At 53.3% G+C, this 11,407-nt stretch overlaps 1 protein-coding gene across 5 annotated transcripts; it reads right to left on the reverse strand.

The window, feature by feature from the left end:
- Positions 1-287: 287 nt before the first annotated feature.
- On the reverse strand, positions 288-11,384 carry TRMT12 (tRNA methyltransferase 12 homolog). 5 transcript variants are annotated; one of them, XR_008446192.1, is made up of 9 exons: positions 11,221-11,353; positions 8,848-8,932; positions 7,922-8,090; positions 6,530-6,728; positions 6,298-6,448; positions 6,060-6,169; positions 5,419-5,576; positions 2,166-2,957; positions 288-928 (listed from the first exon to the last, which is right to left on the reverse strand). XR_008446192.1 is itself a non-coding variant. In XM_054039750.1 (8 exons), the coding sequence occupies exons 1-8, from the start codon at positions 11,321-11,323 to the stop codon at positions 2,475-2,477; spliced, it is 1,458 nt and encodes a 485-aa protein (XP_053895725.1). In that variant the 5' UTR covers positions 11,324-11,353; the 3' UTR covers positions 295-2,474. The 5 variants fall into 5 exon arrangements, 4 of the variants coding, with proteins under 4 accessions (XP_053895725.1, XP_053895726.1, XP_053895728.1 ...); XM_054039750.1 differs by having other exon boundaries at positions 295-2,957; XM_054039751.1 differs by having other exon boundaries at positions 295-2,957; positions 11,246-11,305.
- Between the last annotated feature and the right edge of the window lie 23 nt (positions 11,385-11,407).

Below are 11,407 nucleotides of genomic sequence, written 5' to 3' on the forward strand. Positions count from 1 at the left end.
CAACATGCAGCGTCAGCTATATCTTAACTCAGGAAGTATGACAGTGGACAAAGCATGATGGGGCACACAACGTTTAGCATAATCTGGCATGTAAATACCTTGCAATGCTGGCTACAAAAGTGCTATGCAAATGCCTGTTCTCACATTCTGGTAACATTGTAAATAAGAAGAGGGCAGCATTATCTCCTGTAAACAGACTTGATTGTCTAAGCGATTGGCTGAACAAAAAGTAGGACTGAGTGGACTAGTAGGCTCTGAAGTTTTACATTGTTTTGTTTTTGAGCGCAGTTATGTAACAAAAAAAAAATCTACATTTGTAAATTGCACTTTCACTACAAAGAGATTGCACTACAGTACTTCTATGAGGTGAATTGAAAAATACTATTTCTTTTATAATTTTTACAGTGCAAGTAGTTGTAATTAAAAATACACACTTTTTTTATTTCAATTACAACACAGAATACAATATATATGAAAATATAGAAAAACATCCAAAATATTTAATAAATTTCAATTGGTATTCTATTGTTTAACAGTGCGATTAAACCTGCGATTAATTGCGATTAATTTTTTTGAGTTAATCGCGTGAGTTAACTGCGATTAATCAACAGCCCTAATCCAGAGCCTTTCACCTCTTGTCACAGGCCTGACTGCAGCCTAGGTCAGTAGCAACCAGAAGTCATTGCCATTGCATGGCTGCTGAGCAGTAGGTTACGTGAAAACAATGTGGTGGTTCCAGTTCAGTTCCTAGTGAACAGGTGGCCCCTTTGAAAAGCCCAACGTCCCAAATGGCTTCTTATTTGGCAGTTTCTAAATCAAGGCCAAAGATTAAATGGGCAGCTACCCTCTTAGCATTAATCACTAGAGAGGAGGTGGCAATGAACGGTATTGAGAAGGCAGGTCAGGAGCTTTTCTTCACCCTCTCTCGCTGTAGAAGAAAAAGGGGACACAAAACGAAAGCAAAAGGTGGTGAATTAAAAACTGATAAAAGGAAATACCTTTTCCACACAGTACACAATTCACCTGCCACAAGATCTCACTTGTGATGCCAATCCTTGCTCAGGTCAGTTAGAATGGTGAGGGTTACAAATAATGCAGAGGTTTGGAAGAGATTTAAACCCTCCTGCTTCAGGGCACAAACTAGCCTCTAACAAACAGGGATTAGGAAGAAATTATTATTGTGGGCAGGATATTTCATAACTGCTTTCTACAGGGTTTCTTGCACCCTCCTCCGAAGCAGCTTGCACTGGCCATTGCTGGAGATGGGAGGCTAGATACACCACTGGCATGACCCAGTTTGGCAGTTCCTATGTTCCATCCAGGGCAGGAGTGAGGCAGAATTGCTGGGTGGGGAAATCTTGCACTGACTCTGCATCTGTTCTATGGGGAGAGGCTTTGGTCTCCAGGGATCTCAGTTTGGCACCTTTCAGTAGCACTATATTCATTCATTTCTCACTATTTTAAACAGAGACAGGCCAAAAATCCCAAGTAGCAGCAGAGGAACTGCTTGCCCGTGCTTCCTGAAACTTGTGGGCAAACATCATAGCAACTTCAGATCCAGGCTTGGAACAAGAGGATGAACAAGCCCCCTTAGATGCTAAGAAACAGGAAAGTTCATATCTGTTGTGCGATAAAGTATATAGGTCCCAATCCCGCAACTGGCTCCACACTGAGCCCCACTTACATGAGTGGGGATCTGCCTGTACGCGGGCTCACTGCAAGATCAGGATTGTAGTGCGGTAAATAGGAATAGACCAGGACAGCAGTGGAGGGAGCAAGGTCAGCTCACAGGGACTACACTACATCCTGGAGCTCTTCACATGCCCACAACAAATGAATACCAGGAGCAAAGCGCTCAGCATTTTCTGATTAGATCACAAGGGCAGTAAGTCTGGTGAGTCTCAGCCTAGGTCCTAGTGGTCACAGAGATACAATTTGCTCACAGCCTGGCACCAGTGGCAGCCTCTGTGCAGGACTAAGATGCTCTCTGGCTCAACTGGTGAATCTGAAATCAGACATTCTGCTAAGTTCACATGCCCAGGTCTCTTGCTGGCATTAGTGGTGAGAACAGAGTTTGGAGCTGAGTGCTGGAGAACTCTGCCATGCCGCTGGGAAAAACAGCAAGACACAACCCAGGCAGATAAAACTTACAACAAATGTTTTACCTGGTTGCAGGAAATGGAAATAGAATGAAGCTCACAGAGAGCAGGGAATGCACCAGCTGCAGGGAGCACCATGATGGTCAGGTCAAGCTGTTACACGCCAGTCTGGAGAGAAGAGGGGTCCCAGGAGGGCTGAAGGCAAAGACCAGTGTCAGACTGAACCAGTTCACAGGGTGCCAGCTGGGAGCACTCATCTCTGTGTAGGCTTTGTGCACTTCTCAAGCTTGGGCCCCGAGCTCCACCTGCGCATTTGCTAGCGGAGAAGGTGACATTCCTGGGGAACCCAAGGGTGCAGTCCACTCTCCCTGTGTACTAAGAGAGGGGGCGGCACTCCAGATCCAGAACTATGTGATACACATGGGGGGCGTAGGATTTCACTGGCTCAATGTGCAGAATGTTTGTTCTCCAAGGCTTCCCATGTAGCTGCTGAAGCAGAACCCTGATCCGCATTCCCGTGGTCTCTGCCCACCTCTGCCACTCGGCCCTGGTCGCAACTGCCTGGGTCTCCCTCCCAGGATCTATGATGTCAGCATCCTTTGGGCTCCTGCAGTTCCTTTGGCCCATTTTGTCCTCCTGCCTGTTGGATACGGCTTGCTCTGGACATTGCTGTAGCTGCAGCTCCTCCAAGTGGCCACTATGCAAATGAGCCTTTGCTGGGAAGGACTCCACGTTCTGGTGGATGTGCAGAATGCCCCCTGTGCCCTTCCGCAAAAGCTGGCAGGCAATAGGCCAGCCCTCCTCCGAGTTGGGGAGCAGCCCCAGATTCACCCTGTTGGCCACGTCCCGCAACTCCAGCTGAAAACGACAGGGGGAGGTGAGAAAGAGGAGGATGGCATGGTGAAAGGACATACACTACAGAGGGCCCCATGTCAGGGAGGGGAAAATACACCAAGCAAGGCACTGCAGGGCATGGAGAGGTTCTCTTTCCCTCAGGGGAATATAACAGTATATAAAGGTTGCCACAGCTCTGTCTCTTGCCATCTACCATAGGAAGGGGGTGGGTGAAAGTGGGCACTGCTCGCACACTCTTGCTCTGAGTTGGGAGTAATATATAACGTTTTCGCCAGAACCATGAAGCCCCACCACTGCTCTTGTACCTCCTCAGAGCCCCGCCATCCTACCTGAGAATTAACTAGGTCGCATGCATCATTGCTTCTCTAGGCCAAGCTCATTGCACATGCTCCTTGCATCCCTCCATTTCCCTCAACAAGCTCCCTGTGTGCCACCTTCCCATTCCCCTCTATTTCAGGGACTCCCTGCAACCCACCCCCACCTTCTCCCCCAAGTCAGGGGGCTCAGTGTGCCCCCCAGGACCTCCTTCTCCCCCATTCCCAGGTCTCCCATTCTCCCCATGCTAGGGACTTGATGCCCTCCTTCTCCCCACCATTCTCATTTTGTTGTGTAATTCTGATACATTTTAAACTGTATTGGGAGGCTGTACAGAGGTGATCTGAGGATACTGGCTGCCATCAGATGGCTCTTTGATCTACAGACAATTACACTGAGGCCGAGAACATTCCCTGAAATTTGAACTGCCTGGCTGCAGCATTCAAAAGTTATCATGTTACAGACAGACAGAGAAAGGTCATCAAGATGGATTGAAGGCTCTTTGTTTCAGGGACCATCTGTGTTTGTGCAGCAGTTAGCACCTGGGGGCCCCGGTCCCTGGCTAGGACTGCTAGGCACTAAGGTAACACAAATAACAATAATGAAGCCTAAGGTAAAACAAATAACAATAATGAAGTTGAGTGTCGGGCCTGACTTTGCTCAGTCAGATATAAACAGCTTGGCCAGAACAACTAGTAAGGTAGCAGGGTCTGATAACTGGGGCAAGTGTTTAATATGTGAGAGTTATTTAGGATGGCACATGGGGATGTCTCTGAAAGCAATAGGATGAGCTGGGCCTGCTGGCTAGCCAGACAGGAGTCAGATCTACAGTTTCCTAAGGGAAGGGTGTGCAGTCCCATTGCTTTGGGCACTGGACACCGCCCTGGAACACACACCCCAAGCCCTCCAGGAGATGGGACCTATTAGGTCAGTGGTCTCAAACTCAGATGACCCCGAGGGCCGCGTGAGGACTAGTGCATTGGCCCAAGGGCCACATCACTGACACCCCCCACTTGCTGCCCCTGGCCCCATCCCCACTCCACTCCTTCCATGAGGCCCCGCCTCGCCTCTTCCCGCCCATTCCCTGCCCCCATTCCAACCCCTTCCCCGAAGTCCTCACACCAACTCTGCCCCCTCCCGGCCCCCAGGGGGTGCAGGAGGGGTGCGGGGTGTGGCGGGGGTTCAGAGCAGGGAGTTGAGGTGCAGGAGGTGTGCAGCGTACGGCAGGGGGCTCTGGGCAGAGAGTTGGGGTGCGGGAGGGGGGAGGGGTACAGCAGGGGGCTGGGGTGCAGTGTGTGGCAAGGGGCTCCAGGCAGGGGGTTGGGGTGCAGAAAGGGTGTGGGGTATGGGCTCAGGCCCGGCGCTGCTTACCTAGAGCGGATCTGGGGTGGCAGCGCCGCGCACTGCAGCCAGGGCAGGCTCCCTGCCTGCCTGCCCTGTCCCCAGCCCCGCTCCGCTCCAGGAAGCAGCCGGAGTCCTTGGGGGTGGGGAGGGGTGCCATGTGCTGCTCCTGCTGCTCCTCCAGGTACCTCCCCCAAAGCTCCCATTGGCCACGGTTCCCAGTTCCCGGCCAATGGGAGCTGCAAGAGCACGGAGCCCTCTACTCCCACCCCCCTGCCCGGGGCTGCAGCGACATACAGTAGTTCAGCCACGGAGTGGGGCTTGCAGCGGCACGGGGTAGGCGTGGGGGGGGCCCCGCGGGGAGCTTGGCGGGCCGCATGAAAGAACCCCACGGGCCGTATGCGGCACGCGGGCCGCGTGTTTGAGACCCCTGTATTACGTCCTTCTCATCTGTGCACTATAAAACTACCGAGTCCGTCTGACCAGACCTCAGTGCACCAGGTCCCTGTCTCCTCCAGTTTGCAAACATAACAGAGTCTGCCTCCCACACATAGATTCTTTGGACCTTTGCTCCCATCCCTTGTACCATGGGGAAGAAGCTCTGCCACATCAGAAACAGGAGAGGGATGCGGGGAGAAGAGCAGTTTCCTGGGAAAGGAATTCCTGTGACATCTAGAGCCAGGGTTAAAGTTCAGAGGCACATCACCCCCCTTAGGGAGTCTCAGCAGCGTGGGCTGTACCCTTGGAATTCCCCTCCCTAAGACTCCATTGCAGCCCCTCAGCTGTGGAAGGGTTGCTCTCTGCTCACCTGCCTGTTATCCCCTTGGTGGATCTGACACCGATCCTGCACGCCATTCAGCTCCAGGTTCTTTCTCAGGGCCTCCACAGCATGGGGGTTCCACTCACAGGCATGGACAAAGGCAGCACCGGCGTGAACCAGGTACGGCACCGTGAAATAGCCAATCCCTGAGGGCACAGGAGACAGACGCCGCTGACAGCACAGTCCAGAGGCACCTCCAGTGTGGGAACAAAGTGCTCAGGCTCAGGGTTAAGGCCTCATTCTCAGCAGCAGAGATATACTGGATTGAGGCTGTTGGCAGAGCTTAGGGGGAGAGGGAGAAGGTTCCAGGGGCTGAAGCTGCTGTTAAGCACACAGCATTGACTACTGGACAGATGCTACAGCAAGCATGGGGTAGAGGATGCCACTGGATGGATAGTGCTGAGCAAATTATGAACATTGGGGTGAACTGAATTCTTGTGATCAACAGGGCAGTCTATGTTATCTGGGGCTGGGGGTGGTTCCAGACAGGAGAATGGGGAGCAGTAATCCACGGCCCACAGGCTCTGCTCTCAGAACCCCAGCAAACTCCTCAGAATGGACAGAGCATAGCATTATTCCCAAAACTCAGAGGAGGAAGCCAGCCTTTCCCATGGCCCAGGGACAGTTACCTGCATAGAGATCCACTAGCACTTCCCCGGCACATGGCAGCGAGGCCACCCGCAGCTTCTCTGTGATGTTTCCAGGAGAGAACATGCACCTGGTCACATCGAACGTGTATCTGGGAAAACACCATAGGCCCAGTGAGAGCCGCCAACATGGGGCTGACCAGTAACCCCTTCCCAGGGGCATCTTGACTTGACAGCCCCTTCCTGTTTCTTCCGCCCGTGCCCCATCCCACCCTTCTACCTGATTCCATTGTCCACATGCTCCACCCAGCCATCCTGCCCCAGCAACAGGGTCACTGTCGGGGATCGTACTCCATCCGGTGATATTCGCCCTTGTTTCGCTACGCGTCGGGCGCCCAGAGCAGAAGCAACTGTTTCCCAGAGCTCTGGTCCTGGAAGAGAGCCCCAAGCAGGTGGGTTAGAGAAGGTTGGTTCAGTGCATCTTGGAAGACAGAGCCACACGTCCCTCTTACCCAGTTCCTTCCACATCGCAGCCCTGAAGCTGTCCTCGCTCAGCAGGATGAGGTCTCCATGCCGCTGCCAGGAACGAGGGAGATCGTCCTCCAGCTTATCTGACCACGTGCCCCCAGAGGCTGACACTAAATGCTGCAGCTCCCTGCACAGCTTCCGGGCGGGCGACTGGACTCGTGCTGCCTTTGAGGGAATGGGGTTCTGGGAAAGAAACACAAAAACACTGATGCTGAAATAGGCTCTCTCCCTCCCTGCGCTGTGACAGGATATGTGTGTGTGTGTGGGGGGGGGGGGGGTAATCTCCCTCCCACAGCTGCTGTGCTGGGTCATTTCTCTTTACCTCCCCCAGGGACTGGAAAGTCCAGCTCACTGGGTGTGATTCTTCAATCATACTGGCTGCACTAACCCACAACAGACTGAAGGGGCTTCAGGACCCATGGGCCACATCCACCATCTCCAGATAATGTCCCTCAGGCTGGAGCAGCCACTGCTCTCTAAATAAAAGCAATGAGTTACCCATTGCACTGGCAGCTCCTGGAGACTGTGATGGGCCTGGGGACCCTGCAAGGAGGGCACAAGCTCCTCCTTTTAAAGCAGGGAGGTTTGTCTGTTTGTTTAATGCGGCAGGAATTTATTCCTTTTGGTGCTGGGCATTTTCCCAGCCGGCTGTGGGGGAAGCAACTAGTAAGCCCTATGCAGACAGGCACGAAAGAACAGCTAAAATGGAATATTACTGCTCCCTGCAATCCCAGCTCCCACGGCACTAGAGTGAAAGTCTCTGCTCCATCAGTGACCCACAAGGTCTGTGCCAAGGAGCCCCTCAATTGAGACTTAGGAATTCAACCAAACCCTGCTAGGAAGGAGTAGAACTGCCTGATCTCAGACAGCCCTGTCATTGCTGAACTCAGACAATCCCAGCACATATTCCAAACCTCACAGGAAAAAGGAACCTGATCCTGAGGTCTCAGGTGCTTCCTGCAAGCTGCTGAACAGCCTCATCTCTCACTATCTTCCACAGGAATGGAGCACGCTCAGCAGCTGGCAGGACTGGGCCCTAAATAAAATACACAGGAACTGAATCGGACTATAAAGTGAAACTTGCTTTCTCTTTTACCTAGCTTCCAGGAGCTCCCTGCCAGCGCCAGGCAAGTCTAAGATGGTCCCAGGGAATTTCAGTCAAATTCCCCTTAAGCTGATGGCAGAAGGGGTCAGAAAAGAATGTCACTGTCTTCAAGTGATGTATTGTACAAATGGCTAAGGTGCATTATGGGAGGGGTTGCCATGCTAATGACCCATGGGGACACAGCAATTTGCAGAGACAGGATATGGGCACAAGAGCCTGGTATGGTAAATCCTACCCCCGATTCTACTGAGAAAGCCAGTGCTTTGCTGACCTGAACCCACGTCAGAGTGCATGTCGTCTCAGGGGGCAGGCTCTCCCGCAGCTCCTGCAGGTGCTGCTCAGTGAGTTTCTCTCCCAGCACAGGCAATGCCACTGTGCCATCCAGCAGCTTTTGCACACGATGGCAGACATCCAGAACCCTCTCTCTCTCCAAATACTCCCTGCAAGTCCAAGGATGTATTCAGGTATTTATTCATCTGTCATTATACCCTCTAGGCTTTCTGCAATCCTCTTATGTAAGCCTGAGCAAAACAATGCTCTATACACATTGTTCAGTCCTGATCTGATGAGATCATCATCTCCTGGAGTAACAAAGTGCACTGGTCTAGTGTCAGGAGAGCTGAATCTATTCCCAACTCTGTGAAAGACTCATTGCGTGACCTCAGGCAAGTTACTGCATCCTTGGGTGCCTCAGTGTCCCCTCTGTAAAATGGGGATGATACCCACCCACCTTTGTAAAGGCTTTGAGATGACAGTGCTGACTTGAGCCAAGTAAAGTACAGGCAAGTGCTGGCTGTGCAAGCTCTGTATCTCATTTCTGACTTCTCATCACCCTGGCCTTCCTATGAATGGGTACTGGCAATCATTCCAATTTACGGTATGTGCTAGTTTTGGGAAGTGGATCAATGCCCATTAAGGACTGGGCTGAGATCCACCCAATGGTCCATCACTTGTGAAAGTGAGAATTCCACTGCAGCCCCTAATGCTCTGAAGCTGTGTGTTGATATAAGCAGATTATTACTACTAGTAATGTACTAGTCTGGAACTACGAGTTCTGCTCCCACTCAAGTGAGCCCAGATCCACAGGATAGTTTTTTTTTACTCTATTTTGCCATGTTAATGACCATGTGTTCAGCTCAATACAGGTACAACAATGTCTTTCAGCTTTCTCCCTCCATCTGCATCTCCATACTGCACCTGAACCTCTGGGCAAACTGTGACTCAGTAATAAGTACAGAGATGGGACCAGAATTCAAATTCTTTGCATCCATCTTGCCAGAACCTAGAAGAGAAGAAAACATCACCACCTCGTTGTCTAGGGTTACCATATTTCAGCGAGCAAAAAAGAGGACGGGAGAAGCCCCGCCCTAGCCCCGCCCCTGCCCCTCCCACTTCCCGCCCCCCCTGACCTCCCAACCCTCCCCCCGTTCCTTGTCCCCTGACTACCCCCTCCTGGGACCCCTGCCCCTAACTGCCCCCCAGGACTATCTAAGCCTCCCTGCCTCTTGTCCCCTGACTGCCCCAACCTTTATCCACACCCCCACCCCCAGACAGACCCCTGGGACTCCCACGCCCCATCCAACCACTCCCCACCCCGACAGCCCCCCCCAGAACTCCCAACCCATCTAAACCCCTCTGCTCCCTGTCCCGACTGCTCCGATCCCTCTCCCCACTCCTGCCCCCTGACAGTTCCCCCCCAGAACTCCCAACCCATCTAAACCCCTCTACTCCCTGTCCCGACTGCTCCGATCCCTCTCCGCACTCCTGCCCCCTGACAGCTCCCCCCCAGAACTCCCAGCCCCCTACCCCCCCGCTCCTTGTCCCCTGACTGCCCCCTCCTGGGACCCCTGCTCCTAACTTCCCTCCAGAACCCCACCCCCTACCTAAGACTCCCTGTTCCTTGTCCCCTAACTGCCCCCTCCTAAGACCCCCCCCCAACTGCCCACCAGGACCCTACCCCCTACCTGTACCCTGACTGCCCAAAACTTTCTCCACTCCCCCCCAAAAGTCCCCCCCCCGTTTCTTGACTGCCCCCTCCAGAACCTCCCTGCCCCTTCTCCTGCCCCCCTTACCCTGCTGCTCAGAACAGGGTGTTGGGCTCTGTGCGAGCCGGACACGTGGCTAAGCTCCCCAGCACAACAAAACCCGGTCCCTGGCCCGGACCGGGTTGCAGGGGAGAGCTGCCCTTGTACCAGCACAAAGTGCTCTCGCTCCCGTTTTGCTACGCTGCATGGCAGTAACCGCTCCCAGTTGCAAAAGGGGAGGGCTGCACTTTGTGCTGAGACACTTGCTCAGAATGCAGGGCGGAGCTCCTCTCCAGCTGCTCCGGAGTCCAGCCCGGGACTTTCCTGCAGCCCTCCCAGCCGCTCCGGGGGAGGGGGGAAATCCCGGACATTGTGAGTGCTTTACAAATTCCCCCCGGACGCTATTTTTAGCACAAAAAGGAGGACATGTCCGGTAAATCCGGACGAATGGTAACCCTCTGGCTTGGCAGTAAGCGAAGCTACTCAACACATGTTTGGCAATTCCCGGGAGCTGCAGCCTGAATGTCTCTCAGCACCCAAAAACTTCTCCCCAAAAGAGTCATTGAAGATGCAAACTGCTGCAACCTGTAGCCCTGATCTCTCTGCTAAGGATGTCAACAACAGGACCGATTGTGATGTGGACACTTATATACTAGGAGATGATAGATCAAGAGCAACAAACTCATTTCACACAGGCCACCAAACAGCAATCAGATCACGGTGACTTTTGATTACTATCGACCTGGGCTGGATTTTTACCTTTATGGAGGCAGAAGTCTCCATATCCCCATTATCAAAGCCCTGCATAGCACTGCATGCTCTCGGCATGCACCTCAAAGCTGCGTCGTAGGAGAGCCCTATATACCAGCAACCCAATCAGTGCTGTGGGTGCAGCTTTATTAACATGACCTATGCCAGAAATGCCCAGAAGTCTCCCCTTGGAAAAGGGGAGGTGGCAGAGAGAAATGCTCCCTGCTAGCACTACAGCACCTCTTGTTCTAGATTTCACAGCCCATGTGGTAATTGGGCTGCACTTTGATGGATGGGTGAGGGAGTGAGGCTGCGACCTCTGTGAGTGCGCTTGAAGGGCAACGTGAGGATGCTTCATAGCCCTGTTACAAGTGGGACAATCTGCAGAATCCAAGGAGAGGTGGCAACCCTAGAGGCAAATTTCCTGCCTCCCTCGAGGGCACCGAGAGTGGCAGTGCCAGCAGGATTAAGCAGGAGCAGCAACACCATTTACTTAAAAATCACAGTGAATTCATCACCCTCTGCTCCAACCACCACACATCATCCTATGCATCCGCCCCAGCACAATCTCCTACCCTGCCCTGCCCACTGCCATGAGCCCCTGGCTCCCACCCCCATACCTCATGATCACAGGCCCCTGCCTCCCACTCCCTTACCCCACTGCTACGTGCTCCCTGCCTCCCATGTGCTCCCTGCCTCCCACCCCCTTTCCTCACTGCCACGAGCCCCTGGCTCCCACCCCCTTACCCCACTAGTCCCCTGCCTCCCATGTGCTCCCTGGCTCCCACCCCCTTACCCCACTGCCACGCGCCCCCCCTCACTGCTTGGCTGCCCCGGCCCTTGGCTCTGGGCTGGACGCGGCTCCCTGCCCCGCGAGGGAGACTCCGAGGCACAGACATGCGCGGAACTAGACGCGCGCGGTTAGTGTTTCCCACCGGAACTGAGTCGTTAATGCCGTTCGGCGCCTGCCGCCGCCATCTTTT

Source organism: Malaclemys terrapin, chromosome 9 (genome assembly GCF_027887155.1).
Source record: "Malaclemys terrapin pileata isolate rMalTer1 chromosome 9, rMalTer1.hap1, whole genome shotgun sequence".
NCBI lineage: Eukaryota > Metazoa > Chordata > Testudines > Emydidae > Malaclemys > Malaclemys terrapin.

Bases quoted from the DNA above. Each gene is read 5' to 3' on its own strand.
- TRMT12 (XM_054039750.1), bottom strand. From the start codon at position 11,323: ATGTCTGTGCCTCGGAGTCTCCCTCGCGGGGCAGGGAGCCGCGTCCAG. The intron at 5,577-6,059 runs GTAACTGTCCCT...CTGTGCCCTCAG, and splicing joins GCTAGTGGATCTCTATGCAG to GGATTGGCTATTTCACGGTG. The intron at 2,958-5,418 runs GTGAGCAGAGAG...TGTCGTTTTCAG, and splicing joins ACCAAGGGGATAACAGGCAG to CTGGAGTTGCGGGACGTGGC.